The sequence below is a fragment of the Arachis hypogaea genome, chromosome 5 (assembly GCF_003086295.3).
Source record: "Arachis hypogaea cultivar Tifrunner chromosome 5, arahy.Tifrunner.gnm2.J5K5, whole genome shotgun sequence".
Classification (NCBI taxonomy): Eukaryota; Viridiplantae; Streptophyta; class Magnoliopsida; order Fabales; family Fabaceae; genus Arachis; species Arachis hypogaea.
Window position 1 is genome coordinate 4,623,173 of NC_092040.1, and position 21,179 is coordinate 4,644,351.

General features: G+C 34.2%; 1 protein-coding gene and 1 non-coding gene across 3 annotated transcripts; both read left to right on the forward strand.

The window, feature by feature from the left end:
• The first annotated feature begins 13,137 nt into the window (after positions 1-13,137).
• LOC112800332 (L-ascorbate peroxidase 3-like) lies at positions 13,138-17,918 on the forward strand. 2 transcript variants are annotated; one of them, XM_025842557.3, is made up of 9 exons: positions 13,138-13,403; positions 14,272-14,396; positions 14,614-14,663; positions 14,751-14,816; positions 14,943-14,991; positions 16,519-16,601; positions 17,122-17,201; positions 17,317-17,413; positions 17,598-17,918. In XM_025842557.3, exons 1-9 carry the CDS (start codon positions 13,168-13,170, stop codon positions 17,772-17,774), a joined length of 963 nt encoding a protein of 320 aa, XP_025698342.2. In that variant the 5' UTR covers positions 13,138-13,167; the 3' UTR covers positions 17,775-17,918. The 2 variants fall into 2 exon arrangements, with proteins under 2 accessions (XP_025698342.2, XP_025698343.3); XM_025842558.3 differs by having other exon boundaries at positions 13,252-13,403; positions 17,620-17,918.
• A 19-nt stretch (positions 17,919-17,937) lies between these two features.
• TRNAI-AAU (transfer RNA isoleucine (anticodon AAU)) lies at positions 17,938-18,011 on the forward strand. The gene has a single exon. It is a non-coding gene; the product is annotated as a tRNA-Ile (tRNA).
• Positions 18,012-21,179: the final 3,168 nt, after the last annotated feature.

Here is a 21,179-nt window from a genome sequence, read left to right on the forward strand (position 1 = left end):
GCTAGCGTTACCGTCACCTGCTAGAGCCTCTGGTGTTATCGTTGGGGAGGTTGGGAACGCTGCCGCTGTTTTTGGTAGCCACTGTCATCTGTGTCGCCGTCACTACTGGAAACACCATTGCTCCAGCATTCCGCAGCCACCATCAAAGATAAATTTGGCATAGATTTTTAATTTTATTAAGATTTTTATGTGAGTTTAGGGTTTTTGTTAAATAGTTTATGAAATTATTGATTAAATTAGTGTAATGAAATTTGTGATTAGGGTTTAGTATAGTTTTTTTTTTACTATTTTTCTTTTTTTTTTTGTGACTTTAGGGTTAGGTATTATTTCAAATTGTTGACTAAATAATGGTAATGGAGTTTGTGGTTAGGGTTTCGTTTGTGGTGTTTAGTTTTCTCTCTTTTTTAGTATAAGATTTTGTTATGTATTTTATTATCAAATTATTGATTAAAATAGGGTAATATAATTTTTTATTAGAATTTTTTTTATCTTAATTTAACGTAAATATAAATTATAATTAAGTTAATGTAGGTTAAGTAGGGTGAGATTAATAGTGTTTGACTTTGTGTAGTTTGTTTAATTAATTAGTTTCACCTTATGAGTTTAATAAGTTTTTTTTTTTATTAGGACAATGCTATTTCTCTGAAATTAATTGGATTTCGCTTCTTCTGTATTCTGTGCATCCGTGTTTCAAGTAGGTTTTCTATCTCTAACTATAATCAATTGTTTAAGCTTTATGTTCGACTTACTTTTCCTATGATAGCGTTCTAGGACGAAAGTAGGAGAAAGTCGCGTAGAGGCGCCTTTTCGAAATCCTTGTTTGTTAGAAAAGTGTGGAGTTATAAGGGATTGCGCACTAGAACGGTTAGGATTTGATATGTTATTGAATTTGTGTTTGTTCTAATATATGCTTGCAGTTATTTTCTTTGTAAAAATTGTTATATTTATTTGATGGATGTCTCTGAGTTAAGGGAAAATTCTACTAAAATTTCGTGCGATTTGTTTTAAAACTTGTTTGGTTTGCAGAATATTTTAATTATAGGGTATGCTCTGCCGGAAGTTGTAAAAACGTTAATAATTTTGTTTTGTTTGTCGAATTCTAGGGTATGTGATTCAAAATGATTCCAAGTTATCGTCTATGAATGTATGATAGAGATAACGATGGACGGGGCGATTAAAACTTAAATATTTTGAGAGGGTTGACGCATTTGTTGGGCATGTATTCAGCATGGAACCGTTTAGGTCTGAAGGGGTATCTAGGTATTCGTGTGAAAAGTGTTGGCTGACTAAGTGGTTAGGACCTACAGATATAACGCTTTACCTTTATCGTAACGGGTTCAAGGATGAGTATTGGATGTGGATGGAACACGGAGAATTGGACGAACAGGGAATTAACAGGTCTGGCTTGAATTTCAATAAGTTCGACTGTCAACTAATGAGGGTTCGGGTGGAAAGAGAACTAAACATGGAAGACATGATTTGGGAGGCTAACCAAGAGAGATATAATAAGATGGTGTTTGATGCAACAAATGTTACAGAGCAGGAAAAGGCTAAACAAGAGCCTAACTCAGAGATAAAGATATTTTATTATCTGTTAGAATTTGCTACGAGATCGTTGTTTAAAGGAAATGTTCATTCAGAGTTGCCTGCATGTGTTAGAATTATGACTATTAAGTTGAAGTCAAATCATACGCAAGAGTTTTTTATAAGTAGGCCACCCTTTGCAACGAACTAGTACCTATCGGGACCTCTGGTATCCCCCGAAACCACTACGAAGCAAAGAAGCTAGTTTTGAAATTGGGTCTAAATTCATTGAAAATTGATTGTTGTTTGAATAGGTGTACACTATATTACAAGGGGGATGTAGACCTAACTGAATGCAAAATCTGTAAATCATCGAGGTTATAAGTCAATTGAGAACAGATTGGTAAATGCCGGTTAAAGAGAGTTCCAATGAAATAGATGCACTACTTACCCTTAATCTCTAGGCTAAAACGATTGTATATATGCATTGATGAGTTCGGCCCCTTACATGACCTCGCATAGTAATAACAAGAGAGATGATGGAATCATGACACACTCGTCACATGGAGAAGCCTATAAGCATTTCGATCGGGTCCATTGATGAATGAATTTTTGCCGGTATAGAAATTATCGAGTAATCAGTCGTAGTATAGTCTAAACCGACGCAAAATCCATCATCAAACAATTCTACAATCTATAACCGAGAGTATTAGTCCCGAGTCGTTCTTCCCTAGGAATGCTATAAGGATGCATGTTATTGGTTAAGTGGTCTTTTGTGGCTTGAAGAGTGTGGCATAAAAGTGCTAATAAAAGAAAACAACAATCAATCAATATTAAAAGCCTTGGCCAAGGTTGAACATTGGAAGTTCCATCACTATAGCTTCCTTCAATTGTGATAACAAAGGAGTATTGCTTCACTTAGTTAACCCCTAATTATAGAGGAAAGTCAAGTAAAAGTAACTAACTTGAGTCACAAGTCCTAGTCTTACCCTAGGGAAGTCTAGCTTTAGTGCACTCTAAGTCAATTAGCAATTTTCAATCCTTAATCAACAATTGACATCCATTATTCAAGTGTCTCCAATGACTCAACCACTAGGCCAAGTGAGGGGATGCTACTCCATATCTAAAGTTGGCATTTTCTCAAACATTTGGAGAGCAAGAATGAAAGACATAGTAAAATTGAGAAGAGGTTTAGAATCAAAGTGATTCAACACAAGAGATTAACAAGAATCAACAATGAACAACAATGAAAATGAGATCTTCAATGAATTAATAGAATCCAAAACAACAAAGTTAAATCTAAGATCTATGAGAATTGAACAATTACAAACACTAATTGAGATTAGAGAAGATGATCTACAACATGAATAAAGTAAAGTGAGAGTTGCAATAGATCTCACCAAGGAATGGTTGAGAATTGAGAAAATGAAGATGAATCCTAGAGAGAGGTTGGAGTTTCTCTCTCTATAAATGTAACTAACTAAAAATATCTAAGAAAACTTGTTAAATGAGTCTATGGATGTGAATGTGTATTAATCCCCTTCAATCCTTGGTTCTTATATGCAATTTGGCGCCAAAGTTGGTTGTTGAAACCATCCAAAATCGCCAGGCACGTGTTGCAATAACAGAATCACGTGCGGACTACGACGCGTGCGCGCACGGTATGCGTGCGCGTCCCTGGTCGATTCTGCAATGTGCGCGCGGGCGTCTTGTGCGCGTGCGCGTGCTTAGTCGAGATCAATTCTTTGGCTTTTGTGCTTCTCTCCACTTGCATGCTTTCTTCCTTGCTCCTTTGATCCATGCCTAGCCTATTTCAACCCTGGAATTACTAGCAAACACATCAAGGCATCTTATGGAATCAAGGAGAAATTAGAATTCATCAAAATAAGGCTTAAAAAGCATGTTTTTACACTTAAGCACAAATACGGGAGAGATAACAAAACCATGCTAATTCATAGGCTAAATGCGAGAAAAGGTTATCAAAATACTCTAAATTCAATACAAGATAAACCCTAAAAATGGGGTTTATCATCCATCCTACATTTGCGAGCGAGTCGAGAAATGTTAGACTAGTTTTATGCTCTGACGGGTTCACACCGAATTTCAATTTCGGTAACACGTACTCTTGTTGGCCTGTAGTCGTAACACCATATAACATGAGTCCCAAAATATGCATGAAGGATCCGTACATGTTCCTAACTTGCATCATACCTGATCTAAGCAATCCAAATGTCAAAATAGATATCTTTTTGCATCCCTTGGTGGATGAGTTAAAGGACTTGTAGATCCAAGGTGTTGAAACATATGATATTTCGACGAAGACAAACTTCCAACTACATGCTGCGTACGAGATATTGTCAGGTTGGTCCATTTAAGGTCGTTTGGCATGTCCTATTTGTATAGAAGATACAAAGGCATTTTGGTTGACCAGTAGTGGTAAAAATTTACGGTTTGATTGCTATCGAAGATTACTCGACATGGATCATCCTTTTCGGTGTAATAAAGATTCGTTCAAAATAAATGCAATTGAACACCAAGAGACATCCGCGTAGATGAGTGATAGACAAGTTTGGCATCGTATCAGTAGAATCCCAAAAAACATTGAAAATAGGACAAGTTTGAGACCTCCGGGATATGGCAGGGAGCATAATTAGACTAAATAGAGTATATTTTGGGAGTCAACTTATTGGAGAAACAATTTGGTTCGACATTGTCTTGATGTGATGCACATTGAGAAAAACATGTTTGATAATATCATGCACACAGTAATGAACGATGAACGAACAAAGAATAACGATAAGACGCGGTTAGACTTGATGGACATTTGCAGGCAGCCAGATCTGAACTTAAGGAGACTTGATAACGGGCGGTGGAATAAACCAAATGCGATGTTTGCTCTAACAAAAGAATAGAGGCAAAATGTTTGTAGGTGGATTAGAGGATTGAGGTTTTCTGATGGTTATGCCTCTAACCTGAGTAGGTGTGCAAACGTGTGATAAGGTAGGCTTGCTGGGTTGAAGAGCCATGATTGTTACGTTTTCATTGAGTCTTTGCTTCTAGTCGCGTTCAGAGAACTTCCAACTAACGTCTGGATATCCCTCACAGCAACAAGACGAGTTCGATGATAATTAAAAAATTACATCGGAAGAAGAGGATGATGAACTAGAGGAAGAAGATGATGAATCTGATTAGGGTTAATGTAAATATAGTTCTATGATATGTATTTCTTTAAGAAACTTTGCATATTTGTAATATATATTTCATTGAATGTAAACATAGTTTTGTGAATGTAATATAGTTAGCATTGTTTTAAATATTTCAATTACCATCATTCGGTATTTGTATTTTAAATTTTTCGTACTTCACATAAGGTTTGAAGTACTATTTTAATCATTAATTATCAAGACACACAAGAAATAGACAGAAAAAGATAATTTAAAAAAAAATAAAAACACAACAGTTGAGATTACCGTCGGAATATTTCGATGGTAACATTAATTTTTTTTAATTTTAAATAATATTTCCCGTCGGTTTGACCGTTGTATGAATCCGGTGATAATATGGCAGGAAAATGAATGAAGTGACGCCAAATGTTACCGTCGGAAGACAGTAACATCCACCAAGATCTGCTTTTGTATTCACCATATTCCGTCACTAAATTCAATGGTAATTACCGTCGGACGAAAAAAATCTAACGATAATCATTTACCGACGAGTTTATACCGGTTGATGATTTTCGATAGCAAATTGATTACCATTGAATTTATTTGATGAATTCGACGATAAATTTGAGGATACTCAACGTTTTTCTTGTATTGAAAATTTAAAAAATTTCCAAAAAAATTAACACAAAAATAATAAAAACAACGCAATATAATCTATAACATAATTTAACTTAGATATAAAGATTTGTAATTTATTGATTAAAAAATCACATAAAGCTAAATATTATATATAAGATTATTCATATATTATCAATAATCATACTTTTTATGTTGATATTGTTAAAATCTCATATTAACAAAAGTATAAAACTAATAATTGCTAGAATTCTAATTTGGATCTTTATTGAAATAGAATAAAGAGTTATATTATAATTTTATATGTCATAGAATTTAGTAAGTCTCTATGATAGGTGATACATGTTTTAAATATTTGTGATACGAAAAGATCAAATATTTTTAAAAGTTATTAGTTTATTTTAATGTATTTTGATTTATGTTTATTTAGTTACTAGATTGGACTTTATGTTTATGGGCTTTAGGATTTTCTTTGTTTTAACCCAATAAGAGGTTATAAATAGCTCCTTAACTATTATAATCGTAGATTCAGTAATTAGAGGTTTGAAAACTTCTTTTTGGTTTCGTGAAAAAATCATGATGCGGACAAGTGAGGTTGAGTGAGTCTTCCCTCTCTTGTTGTATCAGAGAATTGGATAGAAGGTTGTGGAGTCTAATTCGATCTAATTCTCAAACTATGATGTGGACAAGTTAGGTTGAGGAATCTATTTCTTATTGCGTCAAGGAATTGCGTAAAAAATAGAGTGATTCTCTTTGTATTCAATTTCAATTTATCTTTTATTTTCTATTTTAATTTCAATGTATTTTTCGTATTCAGTTTAAATCCTTATCTTTTTGTTTATCTTCTTTCTTCTGTATCAATAGAGATGTAAAAATTGATTCAATCTTTGGGGTGAATTTGTTAAATAGACCAATTTTTTTTAAATGAACATGTAAAAATGAGACATTTAACAGATTCAGCAAAAATATATTACATAAATTAAAATAGAATGACTCATGAAATAAATAAATTGATCTGTTTAACATGTTTAAAATTGTTCTCATAATTTTTTCCTTTCTTTTATATCGTCTTTTGTTTGTTAACAATTTTTTTATTAATTTGACTCAAATATCTCAAATTCTAATTCAATAACTTCATAAATTATTTTATTTATGGAAGTTAAAAACGTGATGTGCAACAATATTGTATCATGGTGAGTAATCCACAAATGTAGAACCAGTGAATTTAGTAACCTGCAAAACGCAGGTTACGTTTTGACTGAGGTGATTTCAAAAAGGCTGCATGCACCACAAAACGCAGCTTCGAAATGTGTCTCTGTGCCCCCTGCATGCCAACACCTCGAAGCTCCAAAACGTAAGATGCGTTTGGCAGGTGCACAGTAAAATGCAACCTGCGTTTGGCAGTCTCCCCACCTGCATGTGTGACACGTGGAAAGGAAAGTGGTGGAGCCTGCCTATAAAACCAAAATGCAGGCCATCAGAGTTTCAGTTTCCCTTTCATATTACATGCTGTGAGTGAGATTTGAGAGTGAAAGGGTTGGGGTTAAGCGTGAAAGAGAGTAAGTTTGTGACGAGGAAGAATCAGTGAAGGTTTGAGGCTTTATTTAGTGAAGAAGGAAAAATGATTCGTAATTTTACTTTACTTAAGGAACACATTATTGAATATTTGAATCATCCTCAATTGGTGAGTATTTTTTTTTAAGTTTACGATAAATAAATATATTTATTTTTAAGTTTTTTATTGATATATTTTGACTAATAAATTTATTATTATTATTGTTGTTGTTGTGCCTATGATATGAATAATAGTTGTATTTTATCATACCGGTAGTCATAAAATATTATTATTATTATTATTATTATTATTATTATTATTATTATTATTATTATTATTATGTTGTTGTTGTTACTGTTATTATAATAATAATTTCTTAAGATAATAATAGTAATAATACTGTTTAGTTATCGTATTATTATTATTATTATTATTATTATTATTATTATTATTATTATTATTATGATGATGATGATGATGATGATGATGATGATGATGATGATGATGATGATGATGATGATGATGATAGAATACTGTATAATAATTATTATTATTTTTTAATAATTTATTATCATTTTTTAATAATTTATTATTATTATTTAGAATTTAATAATTATCTTTTTACTTATTGCAGGCTATCAGGAATTTGTTGCCCAGAAAACTCAATACACTAGATACCTTTAACGAGGTAGCGACAGAGGCACTAGCATTGACTGGGTTTCAACATGTTTCGCGAGTAGGTGAAATGAGAGGTCATGCTGCACTACTAAGTGCCTTGGTGGAATGTTGGAGGCCGGAGACGCACACACTTTACCTTCCGGTCGGTGAAGTGACAGTAACGTTGGAAGATGTGAACTATATTCTTGGTCTCCCGATTAACGGGGAGGCTGTTACTGGTAGATCAGACAGTAGTCACCAGTTTTTGGTGGAGAACTACATTGCCTATTTTGGTCAGGAGTCCGGTCCATAAGATCACGTGTTGAGGAAGGTTACTATCGCATGGGTTCGGAGGTGCAGAGACACTGAGCCTTGTGATACTTAGGAGTCTGTTGAGCGGTACGTTCGGGCGCACATTTTCTGCATGCTCAGAACAGTAGTGTTTCCGGATAAGTCAACCACTTTATTAAACTCGAAGTTTTTGCCGCTACTTCGAGATTTCCACCGAATTTCAGGATATAGTTGGGGGGCAGCCAGTTTGGCACACTTATACATAACGTTGTGTTGTGCTTCGCGATACAACTGTAAAGAGATGGACGGTCCACTGATATTGCTTTTTGTTTGGACATGGGAGCGTATGCCACTCTTGGCACCTATACCCCGCGATCAGCTCAGCAACGTCGGTATTCCACTTGCGCGAAGTATTGTTTTTTATTGTTGTTGTTGTTGTTGTTGTTGTTGTTGTTGTTGTTGTTGTTATTATTAATTTGTTATTCTTATTAATATTATTATTCTATTTTTTGTTAGGTGGAGTCATTGGCATCGACATACACGATATATACGGAGGCCTATTGCGCATTTTAGGCGAGGACTCGACGACATGGGAGTTGACGATGTAAGTTGTAACCATTAATGTCCAATGTTTTTATTCAGAAGAATAATTTTTCTAATAGGCCTCTTGGTAACTAATGTGCAGTTTATATGGCGGCCGTATATGGGAGAGTGGGTTTCGGATGTCCTTGCTGGCCAGTTGGTTATGCGCTCCACCCAGTCACGGCTAGTGTCCTTCGAGTGCATAGAATGGCACCCAACAGACTGAGTTAGGCGACAGTTCGGGATGCAACAGCTTCCACCATGTCCGGCGTTCGACCTTGGTCGTGATCATTGCACGTGGTTGACAGGAGCACAGAACCATGACTGGAGAGAGATTTACAGTCAATAGGTTAACTGGTGGAGATCTGACCGCTATAACACATTGCAGTTAGGCGAGAAGATTATTGACTTTCATCCTCTCCCAGTGTACTATGAGTGGTACACACAGCAGTATGGGATTCACCTGTGACTATCAGATAGAGTTGCAAGTGAAGAGGCTGGCGCCGATGAACCACAGAATGACAGAAGTAGTCTGTTGCAGTTGATCTTGTATTCAGTGTTGTATTCAAATTTGTATTCAGTGTCATATCTTATATATAGAAACTTCTGTTCGGTATTATTATTCTGACATATTTAACTTTGTTCTCGTATAACTCTGTTTGGCTCGAAATGTTTATTCTCTAAAAAATTAAATAACGAGATTACAAAAAAAGTAACATATAATTGTGAAGTAGGTCATAACAAAGTTACATTGAAAAGCTTAACCACTAATGACCTCTAGCGGAGCTTGGACTTGCGCGATGAGGACATGGCTGCGGCTATATCCCTCGCGTCCACATATAGTGCACTGGCGAGGACCACGCATATCACGCGAATCCATCTCATTCAAGTAGCAGGTTGACTTTGGTCTTCCTTTTGTCGCGCGCCTCAATGTCCAATTGGCGATCACCTTCACTCCTTCGTATCTATCCCACATAGATGGGTCACCCATCGGAACAAAATTGCCTCTGTACACCTTGCGAATTTCAAACATCTTGTACACATCGTACACGTACACTTGCCAATCAAGACGCTGGTTGGCACAACATGCAAGCACGTGGCGACATGAAAGTCGCTCGACCTGGAAATGGCCACAGTCTCAGTGTCGTTGTGCAAGGTTAACAGTGTAAATGGTACCATCTTACATTTCACGAACCTCAAACATCTCGTTGCGCCTGTCGAACCGGTTGACCACAATGTTTCCTTCACGTCGGAAGCTTTCTTCAACTTTCTTCGTTGCAAATTCTAAATATGTGAATCCGTTGCGGAGACGCTCATGATCCTCGGTACTCTCCCGAGTGAACAACTCATTCAGCCAATAGAAAGTTGACCGGACAAGGGCAGTCACAGGAAGGTTGTGTGCATCTTTCAAGACAGAATTTATGCACTCTACCAAGTTTGTCGTCATATGTCCCCAACGATGACCACCATCGAATGCCAACACCCATCTCTCAACACCGATCTCATCGCATCATTGAGTATATGCCTCACCCCGCTCTTTAAGCCTTTGATAGTTTTTGTTGTACTCCTACTCCGTCCTAGAATAGCCTGTTGAACAAACCATTTAATTATAAGCAGATGCCACAAATTTAGTACGAATAGAACCATAACAGCGAGTTGAAATACCTGTGTTCACCACGAGTTTATGCAAATATGGAGTCTTGAACCTCCTTAAGAAGTTGGATCCGATATGCCTAATGCAGTACATGTGCCACGCCCTTGGTGGTGACTATGCACCGTTACTGCGAGCTATTGCAGCATCGATGGAGGTATGGCAGTCAGAAATAATACCCACACCATCAATGGTAACAACATATCTTCGCAAATTGGTTAGGAAAAACTCCCATGCATCTGCTGTCTTGCCCTCGACAATCACAAATGCAATAGGCAGAATATTTTGATTCCCATATTGTTCAACCACTACCAGAAGTGCACCTTTATATTTTCCATACAGGTGCGTGCCATCAACCTACACTAGTGGCTTGCAGTGTCTGAATGCTACAATACACGGATAGAAGCTCCAAAAAATGCGGTGCATAACTCTTACACCTTGAACCTTCTCACTCTCACGGTAAACGGGGAGCATTTTATTTGAACACGAGACCTTGGCATCTTCACTGTCATTGCTTTCAACCATACTGATAGAGTCTGGTAAGAAACTTCTCAATCACCGAAAATTTTTGCGACAGCTTTCTGCTTTGCCAACCAAGCCTTGCAGTAACTCACAGTGTAGTTGAACATGCCTTAAACTTCTGCAATAACAGACTTCACCTTTATCGAGGGGTCTGCTTCGACCAACAGCCTAATGACATCTGCAATTGTGTCTGAGTCCAACTTGGCATGATCTTGTGAAATCGTGCCCATGGTATACGTGTGCTTGCCATTGTATCTCCTGATCTCCCAACAAGCTTTTTTTTCGAATCAAACTAGCTCGGATAAGCCAGTCGCACCCTGCACCATTCCCCTTGCATTTCGCATAGAATGTCTGCGGCTCAGACTCATACATACACATTGTAATCAACTCCTCTAGAGATGATGTAGCTTTTGATTGCAGATATCACCGACTCTCTCGAACCAAATTCCATTCCAACACTAAACTCGCCATCTTCTGCCGCAACGCTGCCTTTACCTACGACATGCGCACCACCATCAGTTAGACAAGGCAAATAAATTAAGCACTATACGAAACTTGAGTTAATAATCATAACATACCCATATTCGCATACTTAGGAAATTCCGGGACATGCATGGCTTCGAGATCTAGAGTCCACATAAAAGACAAAACACCAAACGAATGTTGGCTTACAATGGCATTCACTTCATTTTGCACCGCCGGATTGCCTGCCAAGTCTCTGTCATCGTTTTCATCATCGACTTCATAGTTAGCTTTGAATTCCTCTTCAACATTATTATCTTCTTCCCAATCTATATCCCTGAGCTCATCAACATTGACCTCGTCGCAAACCGTGCCCATCCCCTACTGCTGTTCAAACTCAACGTACAGTTCTATCATCGGCACGTGAGATCGGGTTTGTTGATAAACATACAACATCTGCTGCATACTGGCATCATCAGTGATGGGCATTATTTGAAACTGTATTAGCCCACCAAATACTTGCACAGGACTTCTGTATAAAAGATTGCTCACCCTTTTCAAAATGTGGCTTTGATTGTTATTAGAAAGATCATTTTATAACTCGACAAAACTCATGGTACATGGAATAGCAAATGACAACAGACATTCACAAACAAAAGTCACTCCTTCACGTGTGTTTGTTATAACCTCACCGTTATAATATACTCTCAAATTCGCAACACCTTCCATAACTTCAGCCTCAACCAACTTTATTTTTTTGACACAGTTATTTGCCAAAAAAGCACCCCACTAAGGACTTTATGCAAGAAAGAGTAAGAGGAGAAGTGAAGATGAAGATGAATGAAACTGGACTTCGTATTTATAGGCAAAGATGTGGATTTAAATATTATTTTGTGTACAAAATGCTACCTGCGTTTTGGGACTTCCAAAAATAAGTTTCTAACACTTACAAAATACAACCTGCATTTTGCGGGTTTAAAATTTTTTTTGAATTTTCTGACTACAAAAACGCAACCTGCTTTTAGCCTAAAACAAAATTTTAAAAAAATGAAAAACCCAAAAGGTAAGCTATATTTGGTGTATTTCAAAATTAAAAAAAATAAACAAGTATAAAACGCAACTTACAATTTTATATCTGATCCATAGCAATGCAATTTTTAAAATTCCTTCCATTTTATGGTGATACAGGTTGCTTCTTTTCATAACAAAAAAAACAGCCCAATAACTTATTAGAAAGACAGAAAATGGTCAAAAATTTATGTTTTTAGCTCAAAAATTATTTATTTTTAATTATTTAAATTAAAAACTATATATTTAAACCAAAAAAAAAATTGGTCTATTTATTAGCCCGATAAATTTTTCTTACATGGGCTAAGCCTCTATTTTGAAGATTTGTATATACTTGATATATAAATGATCTAGATAATTAAATCAACAAATTTAAAAGGGAAACTTAGAGGAATCAATCCTTTTGACATTCTTACTTTGTGAGATGAAAACCTTTGTATTACTCTATCTCTATTTATTCGAGGAGGAGGATCTTTATTCCGATATTGATGGATTTTTGTTTCCGTTTGTATAAATTCTAAACTTACAATTCAAATCGATTCTAATAATTCTTCCATAAGAAAGAATCCTTAAATCATAATTTCATATTAGAAGAAAAAATAGTACTATTAGTATACATATCAACCATTAAGTTATAAACTACTTGTTATTTCAAATTTTCAATTATATCTTTTCTACGTATATTTAAATAAAAGAATGAATTAATAAATCCCTTAATAGCTATTAATAATTTAATAGAAAAATATAGGTAGAGAATAAAAATATTAAACAATGTGAACAATAGATATATCAGATGTTCAATTCAATAAGTGTGTGAATAGTTATTCTAATATTAAAATTTAAGTGAATAATTTGATATATAATCTGTTTTTACTTGAACCAATTTTAAAATTCATTGTTTATAAAAATCATTGTTTACCTAACAAAATTCTAATTTAATACAATACACAAAAATAAGACTTGTAAGGATTGTTTGAAGCGAATCACTGAAAGACGATAAAGTTTTCCTGTTAATGCAGCAAAGCAAGTAATAATGAAATTAAAGGGAGAATGAAATGCTTTACTTGCAACGAAAACATACATCAGCATCTTCTTCTTCTTCCTCATCACTTTCTGTTGTTATAAAAACCCGAAAGCTGTCTTCATTCCGATCCATATATACATTGAGAATAATGGCGAAAGAGGGAGTAGCAGTTGACTTCGAGTACGCCAAGCAGATAGACAAGGCGCGTCGAGAACTACGCGCTCTTATCTCCTCCAGGAACTGCGCTCCTCTCATGCTCCGATTAGCGTACGTATTTCATATCACACATGTTTTAGAGATTCTTATGCAGTGAATTTCATATACAGTTAATATTTGATAAAAATTTAGCCAAATTAATTAAATTAATTAATTATTTTTAATTATTAATTTTATGTTAAATTAATTATATTTAAATTTTTATCTTAAAATTATTTTATTTTATATTTATTAATTATTTTTAAAATAAATATATAATATTAAATAGAAAAGTATATGGAACCAATTAATAATCAGTAAAAAATAGAATAACATAATTAATTATAATTAGTTTTATTAATTTATAATTTTATTTGTTTGTTAAATTATTATTGACCACGTTCAAAATATGAGAGAAGATACGCTAGTGTTAGGAGAGAATCACGGATTATTCATTAATTGATTCCATATAATTAATTATGTTTTATTAATGCGTAACACATGAAACATATAAATCATATCCAAAATCATCAAAAAACCATCTGTGTGCCTATCAGTAGCAACATCCGATTAAAGTCACCGGTGCCTCTGGTTTACCAGTTGGCTGATTCTTGGCTTATATAGAGTTGGTTCCCTAACATTATTGTTTTAAATATTATATACATATAATTATATATATTAAATTAAATAAAATAATTTTAAATTATTATTTTTTTAATATTATAGAATTCATATATACCATTCTAAGTTTTTTCACTAATCAAATCAAAGAAAAAAATTTAGGTACACAATTATGTAAAGTTGATAACCGAAAGTTATTAAATAATTTGATAAATTTAACTAAATTACTATTTAACGACTTTCCACTATTAACTTCACGTAAAATTAACTATATATGAATTTTTACATTCATGACTAAAGAATTAATTAATGTGCGTAGATGGCACGATGCTGGTACCTATGATGCAAAGACGAGAACAGGAGGTGCCAATGGTTCCATTAGGAATCAACAGGAATTGAATCACCAAGCTAACAGGGGCTTGGAAACAGCTGTTCAATTTTGTGGTAATTCAACCATCATCATCCATTCTCAACTTCTAATCTTTTATTTTTCTTTAATGTAATATCTAGTTATTTACACAAAAAATATTTGTATATAAAAATAATAGTTAAATTTTTTTAAATAAATTAATATATTTAACTAAATCATTTAATATAATTAATATAAAATTGGACTATATTTTAACTAACATCTTTACATAAAAATATTTATTTTGGGCAGAGGAAGTGAAGGCCAAATGTCCCAGAGTTTCATATGCAGATCTTTACCAGGTTAGATTGCTATATATTGAAGAAATTTGAGGCTTAATTTACATTTTTTGTATATATAAATATAAATTATGTATGTTTCATTATCAGCTAGCTGGTGTTATTGCGGTAGAGGTAACCGGGGGTCCAACAATTCGCTTTGTTCCTGGGAGAAAGGTATATACTATATATATACTATATACTATATGAGGCTATAATAATTAATGTTTTTTTTTGTTAACTAATTAATGGTTTAATACATGATTTGCTTAATTAATGTCATGTTTTATTTTCATTTACTAGGATTCACTGGAATCTCCACCAGAAGGGCGCCTTCCTGATGCTACAAAGGGTAATCAATTAACTAATATATAAAGTCATATTATAGGGTCTGTTGTATGAGTATGTATTTTATATTTTATGCCATATATAGTAGTGCTGTGTTGAATGTTTTTTACCATAACATGCCAATTAAATTTCCCATCTACTACCTCTGTCTTGTTAATTACTTCTCCATTACCTTAAAATACGTTAGTTTGAGACTCTTAGTATAAAATTAATATTTAGTACACATTAAATTATGAGTAATATTAAGAAATACTTAGCATCAACTTGATATTAAAAAGGAATCATTCTTTTTAAAAATATATTATATACATTAAAATTAATTAATATATTTATATATAAATATATGTGTAATTTAATTTATTTTTAAAATATATTTTATATTTTAATATATATTCTACACTAATAATTAATTTTAATATGTAATTGATTTAGGTGTTGTTGGATAATATATAACTTAGCATAAATTTACTGTATTAGTTAATAGGAGATGATTTCTTCATAGACTAATCATCCATAATCTTTAACTAATTTAGTTGTATAAGAGCAATATTATTAATTAGTACAGTAAATTTATGTTGAGTTATACTATCCAATAGATGTACACTTAACATAATTATTTTTAACGAAAATGTTTAATAATAAAAAATTAATAAAAAACAGTCAAATTTATTTATTTATTTTAAAATTTATTAATTTTAATAATAATTAATAAATATTGAATAAGATAAATTTTGACTATATTTTTTTATCTCTCCAGTATTACTGTATTTTTAAAATATTAATATCATTTTATTTGGAGACAAATATTTTGAACCAGAAAAATAATTCCTAAGAAATTGACTTCACTCGCATCTAATCTAATACAATCTTACCTAACCTCACCATTTTATTTTATATTCTTTGGCGAGCCTATCATATAGACTTATGTTGATTGTTGTTTATGTTCAAAGACCAATATACCTAGTACAACTGGCATCAATTTTTTTAATGTTACAGATCTCAACATATATAGACAATGATTTCATCCAATGCATGTCTGCCACGTACGTACTATATTTGGTTATGCTCCGATCTTGCTTTTTTGTTATCAATCTCACTAGGCACTCAATAAGTGCTACACTTCATATTAATTAATCATGATTAATTAATAATTATTTATTTTTTTTAAATATAAAATTAATAATTATTAATTATAATTAATTAAATAAAAATTGTTTATCTATATTTTTTGTTTCGTTATTAACTCTGCTCTTGTTAATTGCTATACAATAATACTCCAGAACTTTTTTAAGGAAAAAAATGAATTCAATTTTACCCTATCGGGTAAAAGATTGTGCGTTTTTTTTTTCCCTGGAATGCTAATATGATTTTTATTGGCAAGGCAATATCACAGTATAAAACAAAAATAATTTAGCCATTGAGTAATAATAGGTATCTGTTTCTACTTGACCATGTATGTCCAAATATTTACAACAATAATTATAGAAAAAAATATAATCATTTGATATATATACCAAAAAATAAATTTCAGATGCACAGCATTTAAGGGATGTCTTTTATCGCATGGGTCTCACTGATAAAGACATAGTGGCTTTATCCGGAGGCCATACATTGGTAAGTTCCAAAGCTATTCATATAGAGTATATATCTAAATTAAAAATATTATTTGTACACCAAAATCAGTCACTAAAATTAATTATTAATATATTTATATATAAATATATTTAATTTAATTTATTTTTAATGTATATTTATATTTTAATATATATTTTATACTGATAATTGATTTTGATGTATACATAATATAATCATATCTAAATAAAACCTTAAGAAAATTTCACATTTCCTCTCAATAAAATTTTGTTACATTAAAATTTTTCAATTTTATAAAAAGAAAACATAAATTTATATTTTAATCTAACCGGTTGTTTTTATCTAGACAAATAAATCTAATGTGACAAAAGCACTTACATGTTATAAAATTTAAAATTCTCAAATTTTTTTTTAGAAAAGAAAATATTAAATGTGAACTTTCTTGAGGAGCTATTTCCATATATATTCTTCCATGTATATAGTTGAATAATTAAAGGAGACATTATTTAACCTCAACTTCATTGTATTATTGATTGATAAGGGTAAAGCACATAAAGAACGCTCAGGCTTTGAAGGCCAATGGACAGAGAACCATTTGAAGTTTGATAACTCCTATTTTGTGTAATAACTATTTGCCATAATCTTTCATCTTGAATTGTTTAATCAATTAACCATGTATAATTGCTTTACATTGAAATCTCATCATCTCATAGAAATTGTTAAAACTAACAAACAGAGAGCTAATGGATTCAAAAGATTCATTCAAGCTTCCAACAGACAAGGTTCTAGTTGAGGATCCTGAGTTCCGCAAGTATGTAGTGCGTTACAAAAATGTAAGCTCACACAGTTAATTACTCTAATTAATTAGTAGTTGGAAACATTAATTTAAAACAGTTTATACAATCGTAATACTAGTTATTTTTGCTGTCATAGTTGATACGTAATTGAATGCACGTGTAAAATTATTTTATTACAGTTTGATGAGTAATTAATGATTTTAACTAACATTGTTGTTAGGATGAGGATGCTTTTTTCGCAGATTATGCAGAGTCACACAAGAAGCTCTCAGAGCTGGGGTTCAATCCAAATCGTGTTTCAGATAGCCGTATAGTCCATGGAGTTATAGGGTTTCTAGTTGCCTCAACTGTGATCGTGATGGGTTACTTAATTGAAATCAACAGAAAAAGCAAGTGATTATGTTGTCTTATTATTGTCTTTCTTTCCAGAAATATATGCTGATATTATATTAACACTCGTGTCATTTGTGAATTTCGCAATTTCAATTGTATGTGGGGGACCTTGTATTCATAATACAATCATAGTTTATTATTGTTTCAATCCATATCCATAAACAACTGGCCTATTAGCTCAGTTGGTTAGAGCGTCGTGCTAATAACGCGAAGGTCGCAGGTTCGAGACCTGCATGGGCCATTTTGTTCTTTTGCTTTTTCATTTGCTCCGTTTTTGACATTTTTGCTCTGTTTTCTTTTTGGACAGTTATTCTCTTTTTGTTCAAATTGCATTTACTATAAAAGGCCCAACAACCTTGTATCTTTTAATTCAGAAGTTAGCCCAATACCGTTTAGACAGAAAAAAAAAAAGCTCATGATAATTCTGTTTTTTTTTTTAATCGTAGAAAGATTAACCTTTTCATATGTGGACTCAAAACAAAAAAATATGGGCGAAGACCTAACATGGACTACGAAATACTTTTTAACACTTTGTGCCTTAAAACACCCAACTCCGCCTATGTTACACTTGCGGTACATAGCCGGTCCCAAGCCCGGATAAAGGAGGAGGGTTGTGTTAGGTCTTCGGCAACCAACGTAAAAATATAGCCGAACCCCCCATGACATGAATCAAAGACATTATTGCGCTAAAGCTAGGTCGTTATCCGGAAGTAACGCGCCGTATGGCTCGAGTACGGTGTCAAAGCAAGAGCCGCTGCATCGGTGCCCGGATGTAGTGTTAAATGAGCAAGGGTTCTCGCGTTTTCGTGAACGGACGAGGGTAAATAAGCTAGTTCACAAAGGAAAAGGTAAAGGTCGAAGCGACAAAAGGTTGAGATTTGGGACATGGAACATAGGCACTCTAACAGGAAAGTCCATGGAGGTGGTGGATACCATGACAAGGAGGAAGATTAACATTATGTGCCTACAAGAAACGAAATGGGTTGGTGCAAAGGCTAGGGAGTTGGATTCTTCTGGTTTCAAACTTTGGTATACAGGAAAGGTGAAGAATAGGAATGGAGTTGGAATAATTGTGGATAAGCAGTGGAAGAAGGACGTAGTTGATGTCAAGAGGGTGGGAGATCGGATCATCTCTATCAAACTCGTGGTGGAGGGAGGTGCTTTTCATGTGATTAGCGCCTATGCACCGCAAGTGGGTTCAGACGAACAACACAAGATAAGGTTTTGGGAGGATCTAGAGAGTTTAGTTCAAGGCATATCTTTGGGAGATAAGATTTTCTTAGGAGGAGATTTAAATGGCCATGTTGGGAGAAAAGTGACTGGATATGGGAGTATTCACGGAGGCCATGGTTTCGGGGTGATCAATGCCGAGGGTAAAACTATTTTGGACTTTTCCTCAACTTTTGATCTTCTCATCGCAAATACATGTTTTAAAAAGAGAGACGAACATCTTATAACCTATAAGAGTGGCATGACAAGCTCTCAAATCGACTTCTTCTTGTTGAGGAGAATCGACCGGAAATTTTGCATTAACTGTAAAATTATCCCGGGAGAGAGTTTGACAACACAACATAGGGTGCTCGTCATGAATTTTCGCGTTGAGCAAAAGTTGAGGAAAAGACATCATACGAAGAACCCAAGGACGAGGTGGTGGCGGATGAAAGGTGAGGAACAAAGAAGCTTCCTAAGACGGGTAGGAGAAGAGGCAAGGTGGGATGGGAATGGAAGCGCGGAAGAGATGTGGAGGGAGATGGCAGAAGTTATTAGAAGAACAGCAAAAGAAAGTTTTGGTGAATCTAAAGGAATAGGACCAAGAGACAAGGAGTCCTGGTGGTGGAATGCGAGTATACAAGAAAAGATAAAGATAAAAAGAGAATGCTTTAAAGAGTGGTCTTTATGCCGCAATGCAGATAACTGGGAAAAATATAAGGCGGCTAAGAAAGAGACAAAAGTGGCTGTAAGTGAAGCAAGAACAAGAGCATATGAGGGTCTCTACCAGTCTTTGGACACGAAAGAAGGAGAAAAAGGTATATATAGAATTGTAAAGAGCCGGGAAAGAAGAACGAGAGATTTGGATCAGGTTAAGTGCATAAAGGATAAGGATGGAGAGGTGTTGGCTCAAGAGGAGAAGATTAATGAAAGGTGGAAGAGCTACTTCTACGAGTTATTTAATGAGGGACAGAAGACTCTTCCGAGCCTTGGTCGATTATGCACAAGGGAAGAAGATCAAAACTTTGACTACTATCGAAGGATTCGAGACTTCGAGGTAAAAGAGGCTCTAAAGCAGATGAAAAATGGCAGGGCAGTAGGACCTGATAATATCCCGATTGAGGTTTGGAAGGGTCTTGGAGGAAAAGGCATCAACTGGTTAACCAAGCTTTTTAATGAGATTTTAAGGTCAAAGAAGATGCCTGATGAGTGGAGAAAGAGCACCTTGGTACCTATCTACAAGAATAAGGGGGATATACAAAGTTGCGGAAATTATAGAGGGATTAAGCTTATGAGTCATACTATGAAGTTATGGGAAAGGGTGATAGAACGGAGGTTGAGAAAAGAGACACAAGTAACAGAGAACCAATTTGGATTTATGCCAGGCAGATCTACCACTGAAGCGATATACCTATTAAGAAGGATGATGGAGAGGTATCGTAGTAATAAAAGGGATCTACACATGGTGTTTATTGATTTGGAAAAAGCGTATGATAGGGTACCAAGGGAGGTCTTATGGAAGGTTTTAGAAAAGAGGAGAGTAAGGATCGCATATATTCGGGCAATTAAAGACATGTATGATGAGGCCACAACTAGTGTGAAGACTCAAGGTGGTGTGACAGAGGAATTCCCTATTGGTATAGGATTACACCAGGGATCATCCTTAAGTTCATACCTTTTCACATTAGTCTTGGAAGTACTCACAGAGCACATCCAAGAGCCTGTGCCATGGTGCATGCTTTTTGCCGATGATATCGTCCTTATGGGAGAGTCAAGGGAAGACCTAAATAAGAAGTTGGAGTTATGGAGAGAAGCTCTAGAAGTGTATGGTCTGTGCATAAGCCGTAGCAAGACGGAATATATGGAATGTAAGTTCAGTCTGAGAAGGGAAAACTCCAATATAGAGGTGAAAATTGGAGAGAACACCTTACGAAAAGTTAAAAGTTTTAAGTATCTTGGGTGCATCATACATGATAATGGAGAGATTGAATATGATGTAAATCATAGGATCCAAGCAGGTTGGTCAAAATGGCGGAGTGCATCTGGTTTTATATGCGACAAAAAAGTGCCTTTAAAACTTAAAGGTAAATTCTATCGCACCGCTATAAGACCGGCTATGCTGTATGGTACGGAGTGTTGGGCGGCTAAAGGAGAGCACAAACATAAGCTGAGTGTGGCAGAGATGAAGATGTTGAGATGG

What these genes read in the sequence shown, in the direction of transcription:
- LOC112800332 (XM_025842557.3), top strand. Translation starts at nt 13,168, where the DNA reads ATGCTTTACTTGCAACGAAAACATACATCAGCATCTTCTTCTTCTTCC. An exon ending in CATATGCAGATCTTTACCAG is followed by an intron (nt 14,664 to 14,750) that starts GTTAGATTGCTA and finishes TTTCATTATCAG; the next exon opens with CTAGCTGGTGTTATTGCGGT. An exon ending in ATGTAGTGCGTTACAAAAAT is followed by an intron (nt 17,414 to 17,597) that starts GTAAGCTCACAC and finishes CATTGTTGTTAG; the next exon opens with GATGAGGATGCTTTTTTCGC.